Source organism: Peromyscus californicus, unplaced genomic scaffold, assembly GCF_007827085.1.
Source record: "Peromyscus californicus insignis strain IS unplaced genomic scaffold, ASM782708v3 Scaffold_6__1_contigs__length_162567912, whole genome shotgun sequence".
NCBI lineage: Eukaryota > Metazoa > Chordata > Mammalia > Rodentia > Cricetidae > Peromyscus > Peromyscus californicus.
Genome location: NW_026294584.1, coordinates 136,901,600 through 136,924,229, shown reverse-complemented (window position 1 = coordinate 136,924,229; position 22,630 = coordinate 136,901,600). Strand labels below are relative to the sequence as shown.

General features: G+C 40.5%; 1 protein-coding gene across 1 annotated transcript in view; it reads right to left on the bottom strand.

Moving 5' to 3' along the window:
- The window catches only part of LOC128099740 (alpha-1-inhibitor 3-like), a 56,682-nt gene that overhangs the window by 4,981 nt on the left and 29,071 nt on the right, over window positions 1-22,630 (bottom strand). The window contains exons 14-30 of the mRNA XM_052721561.1: window positions 20,207-20,355; window positions 18,957-19,106; window positions 14,001-14,156; window positions 12,916-13,000; window positions 10,276-10,465; window positions 9,448-9,676; window positions 8,584-8,710; window positions 8,211-8,332; window positions 7,683-7,734; window positions 5,323-5,406; window positions 4,879-5,055; window positions 4,585-4,672; window positions 3,632-3,788; window positions 3,322-3,396; window positions 2,641-2,821; window positions 1,662-1,885; window positions 72-290 (exon numbers count right to left, since the gene is read on the bottom strand). Coding sequence (XP_052577521.1) covers window positions 72-290; window positions 1,662-1,885; window positions 2,641-2,821; window positions 3,322-3,396; window positions 3,632-3,788; window positions 4,585-4,672; window positions 4,879-5,055; window positions 5,323-5,406; window positions 7,683-7,734; window positions 8,211-8,332; window positions 8,584-8,710; window positions 9,448-9,676; window positions 10,276-10,465; window positions 12,916-13,000; window positions 14,001-14,156; window positions 18,957-19,106; window positions 20,207-20,355 — 2,465 coding nt within the window. The remainder of the gene's footprint in view (window positions 1-71; window positions 291-1,661; window positions 1,886-2,640; window positions 2,822-3,321; window positions 3,397-3,631; window positions 3,789-4,584; window positions 4,673-4,878; window positions 5,056-5,322; window positions 5,407-7,682; window positions 7,735-8,210; window positions 8,333-8,583; window positions 8,711-9,447; window positions 9,677-10,275; window positions 10,466-12,915; window positions 13,001-14,000; window positions 14,157-18,956; window positions 19,107-20,206; window positions 20,356-22,630) is intronic.

Sequence of the window (22,630 nt, the reverse complement as noted above, 5' to 3'; positions counted from 1 at the left end):
GCAAAGGGAAACTTTTCATTTAGGGGAAGTAGGCTCCCAGCTGTATATTCACAACTTCCCCAGAATCTTACCTGAGCATACACACATCCTTCCCCTGACACATTGATGTCATAGTCCCCAGGGATGTCTGGTAGTGGGGCCTGCTGCAGTAATAGGTGATTACTGTTGTCTACTTGGAACTCTATGGAAAATGTCCCTGAAGACTGGATCGTCACCAAAGGAGTTTTCTGACTTCTGACAAAAGTAATTGCCTCATACTTGGACAAAGCATGGAGGGCCACCACAGTGTCCTGTGAGAGATGAGTGTAAAAGTTTGGCACAGCATCAGTGTGGAAGGGTTCCACTTTTTCGGAGGCTGTGACAAAAGTGTCATGAGGTTTTGCCTCTGATTATTTGATCTCTAGACTTTAATTTAGGAAATATTCGAGAACCAGAAACATCCACTTAATTTCCCTCTTTACACAGAGCACCCTAGCATATGCAGATTTCCCCCAAACTAGTACAAAGAATAAAGGCAAATTAGATTTTCCTCCTAGCATTTACTGTTTTTCTTCCTTTGTCCTTGATTCCCATGATGATGATGCTGAGCATCTGTCAACAAAACAGCATTCTTGACCTCATCACCAAACTTTCTTCTGCACTTGAGGAACACCCAAGAGACATCAACATCATGGCCAAGTGCTAGTCACGATCCAATCTTATCAAATAAAGGAACAACTGTGATCTAGTGCTGTCCTTCCTCGCCTTGCTCCTCAGCAGCATACTCTGTGGGGAGGTACTCCATGCTCTAGAGAGGATCTCTCCTCAGGATCCCTTCTTATCCCAAGTCAGCTCCAGATGCTATCCTGACTGCAGAGCCCAACAAGAGAACAGAAACATGCAGTGAGGGTGTTACTGTCATTTACAATTCAGACTTCCTATTGACATGAAAGACTGAAAGAATTGAATGCAAAGCAGGGTAGCTAATGTCATGGAAGGCTCCTGTTTGTACATTACCCTCCTTTAGAGGAACTGACCTCCTCACTGTCCCCCTCTGGAGATTAACTGCCATATATGCCCTGAATACCAAGAGCATAATTTATAGATATTATGGTAGATGAGCAGTTTTGTAAATTTTTACCTCATGAGAATTATACTGACTAGATGATAAAGCAAATGCTTTACAGCCTTGATTGTTTCCAACTGTGGAGAGATAAAGCAGGGCAGCAGGAGTTCCTACTAGCTTGGGGAAAACCTGAGGGTGATTTCTCTACACATAAGATTAAAAGAGTCTGTCAGGAGATTGGAAATGGCTGCACATAAGGGCCACACGATGATAAAGATGTCAGGTTAGTTTAAGTAGCATTTTTTTTTGGTACACTATGTGCCCTTAGGGTGAGAGATTATGTATAGGATTCTGAACACTCCAGGGTTTTTGCCATTTTTTTCTGTCAAGGTTTGGGTCTGGGTTAGAGTTCCTAGCAACGTAGGCCTGTTTCATTAAATGAAGTATGAAAAGAATTATTGTGTCTGAACACAGGAACTAGAAGAATTTATTATGGAATGTATCATCCCTCACTTCCTATAGACCCAAAATACCCATGAGTAAAATGTCCTTGTTTTTTTCCCTCTCCTTCCCTTTTTCTTGTTCCTGCATCTCTTGTTCAAATCCCCTCACCGACCTGTGTGGAAGTGAAGCCGCCATGGGAATTCTGCTGCTTTGTGATCCACTTCACGATGCGCACTGCCAAAGCCACGTCCTCAGGGGTTGGGGCTGGCTGGGCAGTGAGGAGAGTGAGGAGGACATAGGCATTCATCTCCACTTCAGCAGAGGGAGCCTGTGGTTTGTACAGATACCTCTCTGAATTCCTGGGTTTCTGAGGTCTTTCCCAATGGACGGAGTTGTCTTAGGGTAAAAATAGAGAGATAACTAGAAGTGTGAGTAGCCAATGAATGACTGTATGTCTCTATCTTGAAAGAAGTAAATAGAAGAAGGTTGTAGTAGGTTCGAAAATTTTCACTCACAATATCCCCAGATTTATTAATATCCAGTAAAAAAATATGCTGTTGGTATGATAGTGTATGACTGAGAAAAATATGAAGACAGAAATTCCTAAGGTATTAACTAAACTACACCCTCAGTGATGTTCTAGCAGAGTTGGTGAGAAGACAAGAACAGACATGATTCTTTCACTCATTAATTCCCTCACACCCTACAAAACATCAGTTGTTCAGTGTTCAGTCCAAATGACTCAGGGAAGTTTCCCATTGGCTTCAGAATTGCAGTTGAAAGAGCAAAACCTTGAATCCTCGTTTCTTTTTTCCTGTTTTTTATAGTCTTGGCTCCTCCTGACAGGTATATGTGTATCAGAGAGGAAAGTTAAGCTTTAGCTACATTTCCCTTTGTAACGGTAGTTGGACTGTGTTGCATTCTACTGTGATATTACATTTGTTGATTGGGTCACACTAGGAGAAAGTACTGAAGAGAAGGTGTTTGTGTGCAGAAGAAAGGCTAATTTCCTAATGTGTCAGTCCAAGGAGAAACCTCAGTGTGCCATAGAGACGGAACTAAAATGTAATACTATTTCCACACATCGTCTACTCCCCTGTTTCCCGTCACTGGAACTGGATGGAGACAAACACGATTATACACATTCCTACCTTCTTTTACAGCTTCAGTATCAAGTGATTTTAGGATTTCATTTCTCTTGTCCTGGTTCCCTGCCAGAGCGAAAGCATAGGCCAGCAGAGCCTTGGTGTACACAGAGCTGCCATTTCCCCTGTGCTGTATTGTCTTCCAGGATGACTCTAGGCAGGTCAGCGCTTTGGAGACAACAGGTTGCTGTTGGCAGAACAGTAAATCCTGAGCAACATGAAAAAGTGTCCTAGCAGGCCTTGGAAGAAACAAGGAGGATGTAGACATTTATGCTTTTCAAATGAATCCTTCCATTGCCCTCCACTCTTCTTTTTCCCTCTCTACCTCCGTTTCTCCCTCCTCCCTCTCTCCTTCTCTCCCTCCCTCTCTAACTCCCTCCTCTGTCCCTCCATCCCTCCCTTCTCTTTCTTTCCTATCTTCTGTCATTGATCATCTGTCTATTCTCTATCTTTTGGGAGTCATTTCTTTTTATAAACTATTAAATATAGACTAATAATTAAGCTGTGTTTTTGGCTTGATTTTTGGAACGGATCCAAGATTTCATTGATCAGGTAGATGCTCATTAGTGGAATATTATAAATTGAAAAATCTTGTTAAAAGGAAAGCAGTCATTTGACTTTAGAGAGGATAGGAAGCCATAAGATTTAGACTAGTTTGGGAAGGTGGAGAAGCAATGTGGCACCTACTATGTCTGGAAGTGAACTCTCCAGAAGGGCAATGGTTATATAGGCTGAGAGAGTAACTTCGTCTTCTACTCCACCCTGTAAACAAAAGGATTGAAAGAGGTAAAGTATACAGCAAGCAATCCACTAAGTATGTCTTCTCTGCTTGTGTCTAATCCTCCGTATTCAATGGAAGTTCTCAGTTATTTCTTCATTATGAAAAAAATACTTCCCCAGGCTAAAGGGTTGTTCATCCCAGTGGTAAGGAGTATGGCCCGACTTTCAGATGTTATTATTAGGTCATCATGCTTATAAGTAGTTCAGAATAGGTCACCTTCATGGCATTGTTGAACAGCGATCCAGAGCTCCTGAAACAGCCATTGTCCTGCTGCTGCTGGGAGAGCCAGGTGAAGGCGTGGGTGATGTGTGTTTCATCGATGAAGATGAAGGCTCGAGCTTGGGCAAAAGACTTGAGCACAAAGGCTGTGAGCCTGATGGGGAGGGAGAGTGGGGAGACGAGGGCGTTTGTTCTGATGCAGCATTTCACACACGGGTTTCTGGGGTCTGGACCACTCCCATGAGTAATAGTCTAAGGGTCTCTGAGCGCATGAAGCTGACAGTGTCTCTTGCTCTTTCAAAGTAGTCTTGCATCCCTGGTCCTCTTGGATGTGGACACTCCAGTGTGGTCCAGCTGCTTCCTGCTCTGCTTCTTACTGTTTCTCCATCACGCGCTCTCCTGTTTCCCTAACACCTGCACCCTCATCTTAGCCCTTTTCCAGTCTGATGATTTTCTCTTGTAGATCAGAAAACCTTCTCTCCTAAAAGCCCTGCAACATGTTTTCCACCTCAAAATGTCCATCCCTCTCCTTGGCTTACTTCCCGTTTCTATCAGTTTCTATGTCATTTGTCACCTGTAATGTCTGTGTGTTTTATCCCAAGAACACATTCTTATGCAATACAGTACCACATGAAGAATGGTATCAGCTTTTTAAGACTCAGTTATGAGCCTCTTTAGATGCTCAGCAATATGTAGCTGGGTATTTACTGATGAAAGATCTTGTGGAGGAATGATAAAGCCAGCATACTGAATTGAGTAAAACAGGTGGTACAGATTCAAGGAAGATGAGCCTTGAGACAATTTCAGTTCTGTACTTAGGATTCCCGCTACCTCGAACATGTTTGTTCCCAGCCCAGGCATCAGCTGTATTCCCATGACATAAGATACATGTAGAGTTGCCATGAGGACCAAGAGTGGAGCAAGCCTGACACATAGCCGACTTTCCTTACCAAGTGCTTCCTTGACTCTGGCCGCCCTGATCCCCGAAGGCACTGTAGGAGCCATCCTTGTGTTTGTAGTTCAGCTCCCTCTGATAGCCTGGAATGGAAGGCTTGGGTGTGTTTTGAAGAAACTGATGCTCAGAGAAGGACAGGATGTCAGTCTGAAGCCAGAGAGGCCTTCACATACTCTGGCTTATAGGACTGACTGAATGAGAATCCTGCTCAGCTTTCCCCTCCAAGACTAAGCCTGTTTCTAGAGAGACCATTCACAAGAAAATAGTGTGGTTTCTAAGCCTTACTGACCAGCATTGAGGTAACCAATGGCCTCTGACTTGATCTTCTCAGTCAGCTGTTGGGTCTCATTCAGATATTTCAGTACGTAGATGTTAGGAGCAAAAAGCACCATGTTCTGCTCCCCACAGCCAAAGGGCATTTCGAGAAGATTTTGTGTGTTTTTTATGGCTGAACTCAAGATACCACCTGGAAGTGAGAGATGTAACATCAGACAGAACAGCCATTATCTTCAAGAACAAAATAACATCTTTAATAGAATCACTTCCAATGATGTGAAGGAATTTCAAGGGTGCGGTGTGCTGGGAACCCAGTGGATATTGAGGGTCTAGAGACAGAAGAAGGATGTCAAAGAGTTCAAGTATAGTAGTTCAGAAGCTACATTTGGAATCATGGTGGACACAGGGCAGTGGTAGTGACTATTGTCCCAAATCCTCCAGGGATGGAATGACTCACCCAACACAGAGAAATGGGCTCTGGCTGAATCTTTCACTACTGCTGGTGGGAGCATCAGCGACAATTTTTCAGATATGCCGGCATCTTAATAAACAAAACAAACAAGTACATGATTATCTCAGTACTCAGAACTTCTAAAGTGTCCTACGGTTAGTCGCTTAGAACTGTGTCTTAAGCTTTGACTTCTTGTCTCTCTAGAATAATGATCTTGTTGTAAATACCACAAACCCACATTTCCTGGTAGTACTGCCTTGCCAAGCTCTGTTGCATTTGCTGTTATCACTGATTGTATTGAAGCAAAGCATCTCCCAAAGGATATCTGAGGCTCCTATCGATGCCTTACTTAATAATTTAATAAACACATTAAAATATGTTTATTGGTTGAAGTTTGGTTTAGGTATACTCTGCTTTGAGTTTTTGTTTTGCTTTGTTTTGTGTTTGTGTGAACTTTGACCTAAGTTAGTGTTTTCTGGGAATAGGGATCTCAATTGAGAAAATGCCTCCATAAAATCAACCTGTTGGCAGGTCTTGGGGCATTTTCTTTATAATGATGGACATGGGAGGGCCTAGCCTAGTCTGGGTGGTCCTCTTCAGAGCAGGTGGTCCTTTCAGGTGTATAAGAAAGCAAACTGAGCAAGTCAGGGAAGGCAAGCCAGTGAGCAGCACTCCCCCGTGACTCTGCTTCAGTTCCTGCCTGCAGGTTCCTGTCCTCACTTCCCTCATGAGGGACTTGACTGTGTAAGACGAAATAATCCTCTCCTCTCCAACGTGCTTTTTGTCATGGTGTTTTATCTTAGCTGTGGAAACCTAAAATAAGGCAATGTTTGAATTAACCTCCAGTATGTCAAAATAAGTAAATGGATAAATTCTGAACTGGCCTTTGTTATTTCTGGTTCCCCCTGAGTGACGCCTTAGGAGGTTTCACTGATCACTCCCGAGATGCTCTCATGGAAGGTTTTCCTATGGCAGGAGTAATGGCCAGATTGTCTTATAATAAATAAATATCAGAAGAACCAGAATTGATCAATGGGAAGAATAGGGTTTTTGTTACATTGTCCTTGGTTTTTTAAAAATTAATATCCAGTAACCCCATTCATGAACTTTCTTTAATGGAAAACATTTAAAGGACTTTAGCATTATATGATGGTTTTCTTCTACATACTGTATTAGTCACTGTTACATTAGTTTATCTCTTTTACAAAGAAATTTGCTTTATTTCATCTCTTTTGCTAATTTTCATATAATAATGGATTTTACATTAAATTTAAACTAATTCCAATTTCTTTATTCCTTGGACAAATATATGTTGGACAAGCACTCCTCCACTGACTAGTGCAGGTGCTGGTCATGTGGTCATTCCTGTGAGTGGACAGTCTCTGCCTTTGTGCCTGTCCCTCCCAGGGGACAGAGAGCTCCCCTTGTGTGACACATTGCTATATTTCTTTTGCAGCAGTGCATCCAGTGAGGAGCATGGATGAAAGAACAAGTCATAGAAACAACTATTACAGAGAAATATTATGTTTGGTACACATCACGATGTAGCTTGGCTTATGTGTGGAATATATTTGGCCATAGAAACCTCTGTTTTTATTTACAATCTCATATAAAAGAAACATTGTCCTTCCCAAGATTTTATGTATTTTTTTCTTTCTTTCTTTCTTTCTTTCTTTCTTTCTTTCTTTCTTTCTTTCTTTCTTTCTTTCTTTCTTTCTTTTTAGGAAAATTTGGGTTGTATTCTCTTCTTAGCTATTCCCTAGCTATAACTTTCTAAGTACTGAGATGTGCTGGATGAGAAGGTTCTGTGGTCTAGAGAAAATGGCTACAGTGAACTCTGAAGTCCTAGGTAGAAGCATGACGGTACTTTTGGTAGCTTCATCAGGTGAGTAAAGATCTTGATAATTTGTGTGACTCAATTTGGTTATTTATTTTAGTGGTTATACGGTATACAGTATCCTGGTTTTCTTTACTTAATTTTTTTCATTTATTTTACATACCAACCACAGCTTCCCCTCCCTCCTCTTTTCCAGTTCCCTTCCCCTATCTCCTGTCTACCCCCCGCCCCAGGAACCCCCCTCATTCAGAAAGGGGCAGGCCTCCCATGGGAGTTAACAAAGCATGGCATATCAAGGTGAGGCAGAAACAGGTTCCTTCCCTGGCATCAAGGCTGGGCAAAACATCCCATGGGGAATAGGGTCCAAAAAGTCAGCTCATGCACCAGGGACAGGTCCTGATCCCACTGATAGAAGCCTCACAAACAGACCAAGGTACTCAACTATCCAGGTTTCTTTAGCGAAATATTGTAAGAGATCCAAGTAGATGATGTAAGTTATTATCTTATTACTGTTTTGAAGGATTCTCACCTGAGGCACAGAGCAGTGAACTGAAGGTGTGTTCTTTCTTAATTCCTTCGGGCTTGACAAAAAGATAGAACGTTCAGACTCAAGAAATTACTGAGTGTGCAAATACAAAGATATTTGGCAACATTTTCTAATTTTTTTTTTGGCAGGGGGAGACAGCTTCTCTACTTTTGGAGCCAGGACTGGAATTAGATGGTATAACTTTCCACCATATCAGGAATGGCATAAACATTTGAGAATTTGGGGATGCCAGGTGACATAGAAGGTAACAAGGAAATATAATAAAGACAAAATATAGGATCAGAAGGAAGAAGTCAAGTTAAGAAGATAAACTGGCATAGCCCATCCCCTCCAGGCTCCAGTAAAGAGAATGGGAAGAGAAAAGAAGACAGAACACACTGATTAAAGTATAAGCTTGCCACTTGCTGTGAGGTATCCTAAGATCACACATTAGTAGCTTCTATTTTTCATCTAAACACAGTCGACCTCGCTCCAGTCTCAGCACACTGTCAATCAAGTGAGGTCACTCACCTCCACTATCAGGACTTTGACAACTGTGTCCTTCTTCCCAGTTTCAGGAACTGTGGCCACCTCAGAACCACAAGGCTCTGGGGACTGTTGTGCTTCTGCAGTCACGGAGAAATTCACATTCCCTGAAACACACGGCCCACAGAGCTGAGCTCAGATGTGCCAGGAACTTGGCATCCTCCAAACCCCAAGATCTGCAAAGTATCCTCAGTTCTATGAGCAGTTCAAGGGCTTGTCCTGTGTTTAAGAAGGTGGTAAGCACGGGCCAGAAGTAGTCGTGACCCAGAGCTTGAGGGCCCAATGAGAAGAAAGTAACTTCAGAAACCTTCCTGCATTCAGTCTTTCTGCAGAGTCCCCTTACAGAGTTTCTACTTACCTAATGATTTGGGAGTTACCAACCAGGATGTGGTGTGCCTCCCATTGGCACAGAGGCAGTAAGAATCTTCGTCTTTTGCCACTGGGACAGCTGTGAAATCAGGGGAGTCTTCCAGCAGCACACCGACCTGTGGCCCGACATGGGCAAAGAAATAGCAAAGATGTCACCACAGGAGGATAACCTATTATGTGTGGATGGAGGTAGGTAAAAGGGTGTGGAGGGGATTTGTGTTAAAAAGAGAGTAGGAGCAGTGATTTTGGAACTCATGTGCCTAAAATGTTACATAAGGTGACACAGAAGCTTGCATGCATTTCATATGCACATACATGTCTAAAATTTTATCTAGCTATTATCTATGTATTATCTACATACATAATTATCTAGAAAGATAATTATAAATTGTTCTATTTATGTTTGTTTTACTTTGCTGGAAAAGATGTATTTACTCGCCTACATTTTTAACTACTGTCTGTAAGTATATATCTACTTCTAACAAAAGAAAATCCACTGTAGAACATTTTGCTGTTTTATCACAACAGCCTAATATGTCTTTGTGAACCATATACTTTGATTGTATCCAGAGACCATACAGAATATCCTGTGTCTGTCAGTACAGTATGTACTATTTCAATAATGGCAAAATCACCTAATACACTTTATGTAGTGTCTATATTGTTGAACAACTCTTTGTTGTATATGTAGCTAGAGTCTGGGAATTTTTTAAGCATTTAGAACCAGTACTGATGGGCCCAATACAATCCCTTCCTCCCTTTATTCCTTCTTTTCATTTAATTCTTAGGTAAAGTTTACACACACTAGTTTCCCTCTTCCCTCTGGTCATGCTTTATTCAGAAAGGTCTTCACCCGGATGCATGTAGGGAGGTAGTTCAGCACGGTGGCCTTGAGTGTGAAGGCTTCTCCACGGATCACAGAGTAGGGCATCGTGAGCTCCACAAAGAAGGGCTGGAAGGCTTGGAGAGATACCGCAGGGGAGAGGCCAAGTCCAGTGTCACTGGACAGGCAGAGGGCTCCGGCCTTCCACTCAGTGATGGTGTCAGGGACTGTCACTTCCACTTCAGCTACTCCTGATGAGCTGGGAGAGTGAGAATATGAGGCCCAGAAAGTGAGCACGTGAACTAGTTATTTCTGAGATGGTCACTATGAGAGTGACTTCTGGCTACTCCTTTGAGTCCTTTAAAAGAGTCATAGGAAGTGAACAGTGTAAACAGGACTCCAGATGGAAGAATAGGGTTTTTTTGAAGCCTTGTTTACCCAGCTCAAATCATGGCCTCATGACACTTCAAAGTTTATGTGTTAGTGGAAATTTGAACATAGATTTGAAGTTGTCTATGAACTCCCATCTCCACAATACCATAGGAGAATTTTATAACTTATATGGTCCACTCCATGTAGCAATCTAGTAGTCTACTCCATGTAGGACTGCCTCATTTCCTACTCAATATGGTGTTCCTGAATGGTTCTAAGCATCAGAAAGTATATGATAAATTTTTATATGAATTTTCTAGGAGTGATGGAAATAAATATATTTTATAATTGATGGATTGATACGTAACGATCTTCTAAATTAGTCATTTCCATTTTTTATGATAGAAATTAATTAGAAAATTACTAGAAAACAAAGAAATAAATTTTTCATACCTAGCTAGAATCTTACAAATGGAAATTACTTACTTTACCGTGACTAAATCCCAGATCCAGGTTTCAGGGAAGTATTTTCTAATGGTCTCAGTAGGTGGATCTTTACGTGGTGGATCTTTCTTTGGTGGTGGATCTTTCCTTGGTGGTGGATCTTTATGTACTGGTATGTTCATGGTTTCCTCATGTTCTCTGTTAGTCCCATCATCATATGCCTTAGCAGGCACTATGAGGTTACAATAGAAGAAATGGACATAGTTCTTAGTACAATGGGATACAATGTGCAGGGTCAAGATAGCTTAATTTTCAGATTCTTCTTGACTGTTAAATGCTATCAAAATGACACTGGAAACGATACATTGAACCTCTCACTTTGGGGGAGAGTGGTAACATCTCTGTCATAAACAGAAATTATGAAATCCTGGAGAACACATCACCTAGTATAGTTTGAGTTGGAAGGAAGCACAGTGCATATTTTCTTGGGTTGGATAGTCAGGGAATGCTTACAAATATAACGTTACCCCTAGAAAAATTGAAGATTCATAATACTACCTCCTAGGCAACAGATCCTGTGGCTACAATGAGCATCACTCTAGACCAGAGCTGAGTGATGGCTACATTATCAGCAGGGACATTCTTGGAATGCTTTTTCTTTTTCAAGAGCTCTAGATTTGTAGGATTAATGCAATATTTTCATAGTTTTCCATTTATATAAAAACTGAAAGAGGTATAGGTACAAATTCTTGGATCAGAACTATATACAATGGAAAAGTCCATATCAAGGTTGTGTTTTGTTTTTTGTTTTCTTTTGTTTGTTTTTTTTTTTTGGTGATGCAAAGAAACTTTATAACTCAAGAATTATAGCATTGGATTGGGTTTATACTGGCAAGAAATGCAAGATTTGAAGGTGGCGACAGAGGGTCTGTGCTCTGCTTTTTCCAAGAACAAGTGTACATGCCGATTTAGTTAGGGTTTCATCTAAGTATTTCCCAACTGAATTTCAACTTTGGAAATCTCTCCCAATATTAAATACATAGACACACAGACAGCCTCATTTCTAGAGGTCCTTCTCTGTGATGGCCACAACCTCACACTTGTCTTTCTATTTGCCTTTAATTATTTGGTGTTTTCTATCAAGTAAGTTCTTCATTCATTGCCTTAAGCATCTACAAGGATAGTTGCGCAATTTATCCACAGTCTAGAGTAGTTACTGTGTTAGGTCCTGTTGCTTGTGGTGATATTTTTATTACTTTTCAAATCAGTATGAGGGAAATTAATACAGTTCAGTCAGAATTATGTTTTATTTATGTTAACACACATGTAAAAATATATTTTAGTATTTAGAATATGAATAATAATGAAGATAGGGATTCATGATTTCAAGTTATATTGCAAGGTATAGTAATAAAACCAGTATGGTACTGGCACAAAAATAGACATGTACATCAATGGAACAAAATTCAAGATCCAAACATAAGCTCATCTGATAGTTGACATAGACGCAAAAAACAAAAAACAAAACCACACACTAGTGGAAAGGCAGCATTTTCAACAAATGGTGCTCTGAAAACTAGCTGCTCACATGTAGAAGAATGAAAACAGACCTACATCAATGACCCCACACAAAATCGACTCCAAATGGATCAAGGACCTCAACATGAAATCTGAAACTGCTAGAAAGGAAACATAAGCAGTAACCCTCCAAAACATATGTGTAGGAAAGGATTTTTTAAATAAGACCCATGCACTCAGAAATTAAGGTCAATAATTGACAAGTGGCACCTCACAAAACTAAAGTGTTTCTACACAGCTAAGGAAACAATCAATAGAGTGAAGTTGAAGCCACAGAGTGGGAGAAAATCTTTGCTTCTATTCATATGATAGAGGGTAAATATCCACAGTATATAAAGAACTCAAAAACAAAGAGTCAAGAAAACAGCCCAACTTACAAATGGGATCTAAACACAGTTTTCAAAAAAAAACCCCAAAACAAAAAGTCAAAAAACCATGGCTAAGAAATATCTTTTAAAGGTGTTCAACATGCTGGTAATTCAGGAAATCTAAATTAAAACAACTTTGAGATTTCATCTCACCCCAGTCAGATTAGTCAACCAAACAAACAAACAAACAAACAAACAAACAACCACCTGACAACCACTTTGGAGAAGAACGGGAAAGGGAAATTCTCTCTTGCTGATGGTGGGAATGCAAACTGGTGCAGCCACTCTGAATGTGGCTCCCATGAAGGAAGAAGGAAAGGTTACACGTGGTTGGTATTGGTTGGAGAGAGAGTGTGACTTTAGACCCGAGTGCTTTGCTTTTTCCATCCTCTATCTGTAATGCCTGTTTTTTTCCTTCTCTTCTTCATCTCTAATCCTTAGGAAATTCCCTTCACCTCTCTGACATGTCTACAAGAGTTCTTCACACCTCACACAATGATTCTCTATTACACTATTGCCCTTGGTCTTATCTGTCTCTTTAACACTGAAGGAAGAGCCTCCAATCTCTAACTTCCTTGTAGTACCAGTATACATTTGGGCACATTTTGCTCAGGTAAGTTTAGGCTCTTTCTCTTTTATTTGGATACTGTACATGCTCTACAATTATTTTTATCTTCTTTGGTAAATAATTCACATTTATTCTATTCTGAAAAAAAATGCTGATTTGTTATTTTACCTGCTATTGGAGGTAAATTATCATATAGAACACATAGTCTAGGATGTTTGATCTTCAAGTTGGTGAATGCCTTTAAGCCCATGTCCTGGAAAGAAAATTAGTAATCAAGCAAAATATCTCAAAATTTTGAAAAACCTCAATGTGTACAAAAAATATAGTAACTGATTCAGATATAGGTTCACATGTTCAAGTAGAATTCCTACTCAAATTGTATTGTATACTCTTTAGAGATTGTGGTAATGTAAACAGAATTTGTAGTCAGGCATACGTGCTGGTCTTCTTTCTGATACAAAGCACTGTTATTTTAAGAAGTCATTTACAGCCATGCACAGTGGTGCATGCCTTTAAACCCAGTACTTGGGAGGCAGAGGCAGGTGGATCTCTGTTGAGAGATATTTGATAGCACTATGTAAAGATGTCACTGTGACTGGCTTAATAAAAAATTTAAATGGCCAATAGCTAGGCAGGGAGAATAGGTGGGACTTCCAGGCAGGGAGAGCAAGTAGGAAGAAGAATTTAAAATGGGATGAGGGGGAGAAAGAGAAAGAGATACCAGGGTCCAGCTAGATAGAGGAAGCAGAAAAGTAAGACATAGAAAATGAAATAAAGTTCAAAAGCCCCAAGGCAAAATGCAGATGCATAGAAACAGGATAAATTAAGATATAAGAGCTAGTGGGACAAGCCTAAGCTAAGGCTGAACATTCATAATTAATAATAAGTTCTGTGTCTTTACTTGGGAGCTAGCCTGTGGGACAGAGAAAGACTTGTTACAAATCTCTGTGAGTTTGAGACCAGCCTGATATAAGGAGTGAGTACCAGGACAGCCAGAGCTACAGAGTGACACTCGGTTTCAAAAAAAAAAGCAGAATTAAAAAGAAAATGCCATTCATCTACTCTGTGCCTAGACTGGGCACTTTCCAAGATGCAGTTTTTATAATGCTTGGGATTGAATCCATGAACCCGCAAGGTGGTCAGTCTGTTCGTGATTCATGTTCCTGGCCTGACTCTAAAATTGGTTACCAATATAGATTTCATGAAACCTAAATAATTCCTAGAGCAGCATGTTAATGGGTAATACTGCTTACCTCCACGTAACTGTAGACATCTCTCTCATTTGGTTGTAAGGGTGGGAGTCCACCATTATCTCCACCCCACCAACACGGTTGTTCATCTTCAAGCAATTGGTGATTCAATGAACTTGGGATGAAGTTGTTGGGCTGCATATCTGGCAGATTGTATATCTGTAAGAAACAGGAGACAAGGGAGCCTCTTTCTTGGGCTTTCTTGGAAGATTCACACAAAAAGAAAAGAATCAGTGTGATCACTGCAAATCATTTCTCAAATGTTCAATGGTCCCCAAACAGGGTCTTCTGAATATTTTCTGTTGAAGAGTGCTTTATTCTAAAATTGTTCACAATATTTAGAAAAAGGCTAAAAATACTTATTTAAAAGAAAGTATGAATGTAAATCCTGCATATTATATTTGAGAATGATGTAATTTTAATATAATTTAATATAAAACATCAAACAGAAATATATTTACACTACATAAACCATTCAATAAATATAAAATACAAGGTTGTATATTTCAGCCTACTGATACACTATAAAAACAAATGAAACAAAAATTGAGTTAGTCAGTATGTAAATAGCCTGAAGAGATCTGAATGAAGATTTCTCTACATATTTCTTTCCTAAAATTCAGGGGAAAAATTCAAAACTAAACAAATAAACCCAAGCCACCTCCATCTTTGACAGAAGGATGCATTCAACCCTCCAAACTGTAGTGTGTGGAATTAGAAAGAGGGAGAGGGACTGCAGGTCACGTGTTCAAATGGAAGGGCATCATGGTAGGAGCCACAGGAGAAGCTGATGATGTACAAGCAAGTTTGCCAGACTGCACCTGACCCAGCCTGGGCACTGGAGGTCAGGAGTCCACAGAAGGCAAGGCTAGGGGAAAGTGTGAGGAAGACAGGAAACAAAATCTTATCAACCCAGGATGCTCTGAACCTGTGACTCTGAGACATGAACTTGTTCTTTGGATGGACGGTGACTCTGGGGAACAATGCTCACAAACTGACTTTTGCCTTTTGTGGCTCCTCCAAAGAACATACTGGTTTGCTCTAAAGTAGCAACACAGCCAGTCATGTGACAGACAGCATCACCCAAGCCAAGACCACAGTGCCAGCTTCTGTTCCCAATGAATCGACTTGTAATTCTTCTACAGATTTCAGTGTTAATGACAGAAACCAACATGAACAAAGATAGGAGAGTTGAGGAAAGAATGGTAGTTAGAAACCAAATAATAAAACGAAAACCTCCAAAATAAAAAGAAAAGAAGAAACAAACAAACAAAAACTATAAAATTCTCACAGAGGTGGGGCACATTGTATCCATGCAGTAAACTCAAGATTCTTTCAAATCTGGAGCAGGAAAAAATAGGTTTGGACATAAAACTAATTTGTAACAAAATATTTCAAAATATGTCAGGTACATCTGAAGGAAATGCTCAGAAAGTAGAAATCCCAAGGGCAACTGGGGTAAAAGAAAGACAACGTTAGACGATTTCCTCAAGACACTCACCATCTGCCTAACAGGAGCAATAGACTGAGAGAGAAATAGATAAGAATTGAAAAAAATCTTATAAAAGAAGCAAATTAACCTCTCAATCAAGGTTTTTACCTTGGAATCCCCATGATCTCAAGGGACTGAGAATTCAGGAATCTGAATATTTGGGTAGGAAAATTCATATCCTTACTTCTTAGGTATATATAGAAATTTTTTTTTGGTTTTTTGAGACAGGGTTTCTCTGTGTAGCTTTGAGCCTTTCCTGGAACTCACTGGGTAGCTCAGGCTGGCCTCAAACTCACAGAGATCCGCCTGGCTCTGCCTCCCAAGTGCTGGGATTAAAGGAGTGTGCCACCACCGCCCGGCTGTATATACAGAAATTTAACATTGCCTGACTTATGAATCAATAGCATCCACATCACATGCATTAGGAAGATTATGACTTTTGACCTGATGCAATATCAGAGATGTTTTCACATTATATTTGGTTTATTCAGAGAGCTTGTAATGCTGTCTGCATCATTATTCGTCAGGACTTGAGTGGATTAAAAAATGGCCAGCTTGCTCCACATGGCAGAACAGGGCAACCTTTGCAAAATTGGTACACAAGAACCTTCAGCTTCTAAAGAGGGAACTCCTATTTTCTCAGTCCAGAGGCCACATCTGGAGGTGGGCTCCACTGTTCCCTGCTCTACTTGGTTGACAACCAGTATGTGGAAAGATATGAGTTAAGTTAGCCCATAGTAAACATAGGAATGTTTATGCGATCTCTGCTTCAGCCCTTTCTAGTTTTAACTTGCTCAGTGATGATTTGTATTGATATTGTAGCTTATTTGGGCTGTTATTTCATACAGGGCATAGTTTTTTGCAATTCTTCTTTCTGGTATTCTTACATATTTTATCTCATGCATTTAAAAACAGTAATGTCAGAAATGATACACAGGCTCCCCAGGACACAGTAAGAACGCATGGCCTCACATGCTCGTGAATATTCTGGATATCTGATATAAGTAAAAGATCTTAAAAGTTTCGAAAGAGAAAACACAGAACAAATAGAATGATGCAGAATAATGACATGAGCATCTTAGCACTAACTTAGGAAGATATGAATCCGTACACCCAATGTCTCCAGAGTTCTGAGGGAACATGATTTCTTAGCTGACGATTTGCCCCATTTCAAAGTACTAATTATCAACATAAGTATAGATACTGGTAGCTGCAAAAGAAGTTTGTCACTGATTCCCTCTTTCTCTGAACAGTACTAGCATGTGCTTAGTACCCCAAGGGAGGCAGCAACCTGAGAAGAAGTCACAGAAGTCAGAAAACATTTTGAAGGGACTCCCCAAAATAGGGGTGAACACCTGTGATTCAGAAGTCAGCCAGATGATAGCAGGGTGACAGAGGGTTCTGCTCGGGACAGTAGCAGAACTGAGCACTGCCACAGATGCTGGAGAACTGAAATCAAGTGAGGAGGAGGGTGGCCTTGAAGTAAATATAAGAAGGAACAATTAAATGTCAGGACATAGGAATACAAATGAGAGGAAATATGACCACAGCTCACTATCTGACTTCATAATGAGCTACATATGTTGGTTATAGAAATGAAAACTGTCTAAGGATTTCACGCAGTAATCATATAGATTTGTAGGCAAGGTGAAGACCGGAAGGGTCTGCATAATCAGCTTTAATATGCTGCTTTATAATAAGAATGAGTAGATGACGCCAATAATGAATAAAGGCTAATACTCTCAACGACTGATAGAGAATGTGGAATAAAACAGTAAAGGAATAGCTGTGATCATTGAAAGTATAAGCAGCCAAAGCATGGACAGGGCAGGGTTGTGGGAGAAAGGGATATCCGTTCATGTTTTTTCTTATAACTCTCTGGGCAGTACATGAGTTTGTTTTTTTGTTTGTTAACTAATTGCCTGTATTTGTCGTCTAAAACAATAGCTCAAGAAATCTCTTATTTAATGGATTTGGGAAAAGTTGAAATCTAAAAGAAAAACATATTGATCAGATACTTTCCTAAGCATTTTTGCATGTGCATCAATACATCATCATTAAAACTAAGCTAAATGCTGGTTTAACTTACACATTAGTTGAAGACTGTGTATTTCCCATCATTATCTGGACTAAAGATTACTGTTTTTAAATTTAAATTGCTTAAGCACCTTACATACATTTTAAAATATGCTATTAGCCAGTGGCAATAATAATTTTAAAAACTATTACAGTAATCATGTAATTTTTCCTAATAAACATCATTCTTAATATGATAAGAAGAAGAATTTTGCTCTCGTTAACTTGGCTGAGACTCCAGTAAATAGTTTATGGTTTGATTTATGCTGCTGAGAATTTTCAAAACAAGTTGAGAACCTCCTTGTACTCTGCTTTTAAATTTTACATCATTCTGTCTTTTCCTCACTTGGGGAACTCTTGAGATGTCCAAGATTCCATTTGTATAGACCGTTTCATTTGGCTCCCCCAGACAGCGTCTCTCAGAAAAGCTCCATCATGAGTGCGTTAGGGGACAAGACACTCCTGGGGTAGGAGAGGCGCAGTGAGAACCCAGAATGCCTCGGTCACACACAAGCTTTACTGCTCACTGAGTGCTTGACTCAGGCTTTGTCTTGACTTTATTGGCTGAGTTTTTGGAGCTGTTTGTGGATGTAACCAACCGTCTTTTTAAATAAGAAACACAGAACCAATGCAAAGAAGAAAGCCAAGAGGTCAGGGCTAAGAGCTAAAACCTTACCCTTCCTCCTGCGGTGGTCCTACCTCTCCGAACCACAGCTACTTTCTTTTTTTTTTTTTTTTGGTTTTTCGAGACAGGGTTTCTCTGTGTAGCTTTGCGCCTTTCCTGGAACTCACTTGGTAGCCCAGGCTGGCCTCGAACTCACAGAGATCCGCCTGGCTCTGCCTCCCGAGTGCTGGGATTAAAGGCATGCGCCACCACCGCCCGGCCAGAGCTACTTTCTGTGTTAAAGTTTTATATGGAGTTTCTGTTCTGCCTTCTCATTGGTTGTAAACCCAACCACATGACAGGCTCGTCACGGCCTGTCTGTATAGACCTCCAGGTTTTCCATGATTGGTATTAAGATTAAAGGCATGTGTATCCAATACTGGCTGTATCCCTGAACACACAGAGATTTACCTAGCTCTGCCTACCAAGTGCTGGAATTACAAGCGTACGCCACCACTGCCCTGCTTTCCTATGGCTTGCTAATAGCTCTGACCCCAGGCAACTTTATTTATTAACATACAAATAACATTTTAATACAAATAAAATATCACCATAGCTGTTCTTTGGGATTTTATGATGAAGAGCTCTGTTAGTGATATCTTTAGCATTAAATGAGGTATTTTTAAGTTAAAGAGCCCTAGTGTCTGAATGACCACTACTTTATTAGAACCAGCATCTCAGAGCCTCAGCACTGGCCTTTCTTGGACAGATGATGATGGGGACTCACCCAGGAAGGGGAGAGTTCAGCTTCAGGCCTCAGGAGCAGCACGCTTTGGTCCACAGCCCTTAGGCCACAGAGGGACTGAGGTGAAGCTGTGACACGCAGGTGGGCCTGTGAGGTCGGAAGACTTTGGGCTGGGGTGAAGGTCAGGTCCACCTGTGGGAAGGGAAATCAAGCTTAGCCAGCTTCCTGTTCTTGTACCCAGAAGCCTACCATGGGAGTCACCCTGTAACTCTGCATGTACATCTGTTTACCAGATTATGACTGTCAGAAGCTCAGTCGAGTCTCTTTGCTTCCTTTTCACCACTGGGATTGATTTAGGAAGACAGGAGATGTGTCAGTCAAACTCTGAAGCAACAAACGACTATTTCAGCTCCCCGAAATTCTTGTTAATAGCTCATTTTTGGTATGTGAGTGTGGTGTAATGCACACGTGTGTGCAGGTGCATGTACTCATGCACCCAGCAGAGGCCAGAGGAGCGTGTGTGTGTCCTGCTCTCACTCTCTGTCTTATAGACTTGAGACTGTCTCTCATGAACCTGGAGCTAAACTGGCAGGCTGAAAGTTCCAGCAATTCTCCTGCCTCTGGCCTCCACAGCAGTGGGGTTGTAGAAGTAGCCAGTCATGCCTGGCTTTTTACGTGGGATCTATCATACAGCATACATTTAACATATGTTGTATCATAACATTTAATAACAGCAAGGCTCTCTTATCTATGTGTCCTTATCACACACATAGAAAAATCAATGAAAAATGAGAAGGAAACTAAATATACTAACCATTGATAGGCCTGGATTCTATTACTGGTCTTGCATAAATTGACATGACATTAGGGTCTATGAGATTGCTCAATGGGTAAAGGCAACTGCTGTTAACTTCATGACCTGACCTTGATCTCCTGGACTCATGTTGGAGGAGACAGACATGTGAACATTGTTCTCTTTCCCCCACATGTGTGCATTCATGTGCACATGCACATGGCATAAATATAATAGTTTTTAAGTTACAGGACTTGGGACTTGTTAGCCAGTTATTAATCACTCAGTTCCCCTCTCCTGCTCCATTTCCTTGTTTTCTTTCTTGTCAACCTCCAGCCATTTGGGGGGTTTATGAACAGAAATCTGGTACTCTGGTACTGTTTATATTTTTGCCACTGAGGCACACACCAGTTGCCAGGGATAGTGTATCTGAAATCTGTATCCTTAAGCCATTTTTTTTCTCTTTTCAAATAGAAATTTAAAGAAAGAAATCACTCACTTTGTTGAGAAGACACTTTTCAACTTCAAGTTTTGCAGAATCTGCAATCATTTCTCCATCTGGCAGGATGCTGTAGATGAGTATTTTAGCCTCAGGAGCCATGCTCAAGTCCACGGGGATCTCCAGGGCAAAGTCGCCTTTCACTGGAACTGGAGGGAATGGAAAGAGACAGTTATGGGTCAGAATACTGACAGGAAAACCCAAATAACTAAACACAGTGGACTGGAGGACTGTCTGTATGTGGAAGACATTCTTACATCTGGGCTGTTCTGTGTTTAATTGTTTGCATGCTAATGATCTCAGAAGGGGATGGGATGCTCACAGCAAGATACCTTCAACCAAGATGTTCACCACGGAAAGTTATATTGCTTATTTATAGCTATTCACATACTAACCTCTTATCTCTATTACATCTTAACATCCCAAACAGCATCTGTTAGATACTCCTGTTATAAAAATGGGTGAAACAACTTTGACTAATGTTTCACTTATTATTTAGATAAGAGGAAGAAAAATATAGATGACAACCTGGTACTCAGGGAGCTGATATTTAATGATTATCTCAGAGGAGTAAGTTACATTTGAAAACAATAAGCATATCTTTGTAGTCAATAAAATGTTCACAGTATTTACATTTCTTGAGAGAAAATTATGCAATTTTAAAGTCTCTTGTATTATTTCTGGTGAACCCGAGGTGATTCATAAACCTTCTCAAGATGAGTGCTATGATCCCTGTTTAATGTTTGTAGAAGAACTAACTGGATATTTTATTAAACTGCTAAATAGTCTTTAAAATTGACAAGGAAGTCCTTCAGTAAGTTTGTTGAGCATCTAGCAAGTCCCTACCACTTCTAGAAATCACTTGGAAGATTTCTGTGAAACTACATACACAAATTTATGTGTTTCATGCAGTCGATACTGAAATGAAGAGAAATAGATAATAAATAGGTAAATTATAGAAAATATATTTGCATGTGGTAAGTGCTCTTTGGGAAGGAAAGGATGGCAAGAAGACGAATACTGAGAATATGGGGATCCAGTGGTAACTTGGGATTTTAATAGGAGCAGGTAGAAGGGGCCCCATTAAGAGAGTGACAGGTGAGCCAAGAAGAACTGAGCATTGTCATCAGGATATGACAGAGTGAATTCATTCCTTAAGTCACAGCAGCTATGATTACCTGCCTAAGACCTTTGTAACATCAAGCCCGTCAAAATTCCAGCATGGATGGGGAGGGGTTCATGGAGATCCAATCTTAGCTGAGGAGCTGTTGACAGTTAATGGCTGCTGAGGGGAGGATGAGTCAGATTTCTTCAGGGATGCAGGCCCTGGTAGACCTCCCATGTTTCAGTGGATGGCCCCAAACCACATGCACATATGGGGAGCACTCACTGAACTTAACCAGTTCAAAAAAAGGATGGGAAGTAGGGAAGGGCCTGGTGGAGGTAGGCAGGGAGGAGTTGGAGGAGATTAATGAGGAGTAGGTATGATTGAAATACTTTGTACATGGAAAAAAGAACGCATCTTCGACCAATGGTGCTGGCATAACTGGATGCCGGCATGTAGGAGAACACAAACAGACCAATATCAACCATCCTGCACAAAACCCAAGTTCAAGTGAATTAAAGACCTCAACATGAATGCAGTTACATTGAACCTGACAGAAGAGAAAGTGGGAAGTAGCCTTGAACACACTGGCACAGGAGACAATGTAGTAGGTTGTTGTCTGTGCCATGCCCTGATGCAATGCCCTAGTCAGGCAGCAGGTAGCTGCTAGGTACCTCCCCTTGGGCTTAGCCTGGATGGGCACCCTTAAGACCTGGGATGTACGAATGTATGTGCACTCTCTTCCCTTTGCTTCCTCATGGTCTTGGATGCTGGTGTGGATCAGGGCAGAGCTCTCTGGAGAACAGCAAGGAACCAAGCCTCACTATTCCAGGATCCTGCTATAATCCCTATTTCCTGTATTGTGAGTTTCCTGTATCATGAGTTTACACCCCAATAAATTCCTATAATCATTGAACTATTTTTGTGGATTGATAGTGATTTAATTGCATTAAGACAACTTCCTGAATAGAACACCAGTAGAACAGACACTAAGATCAATAATTAATAAATTGGACCTCATGAAATTGAAAGCTTCTGTAAGACAAAGGACATGATCAGTAGGACAAAACGGCCACCTATGGAATGGAAAAAGATCTTCACGAACTTCACATCCAACAAAGGGCTGATCTCCAAAATATATAAAGAATTCCAGAAACTAGACATCAAAAAATAAATCATAGAATTAAAAAATTGGGTATAGATCTAAACAGAGAATTCTCAACAAAAGAATCTCAAATGGCCGAGAAACACTTAAACAATTTTTCAACATCCTTAGTCATCAGGGAAAGGCAAATCAAAATGACTTTGAGATTCTATCT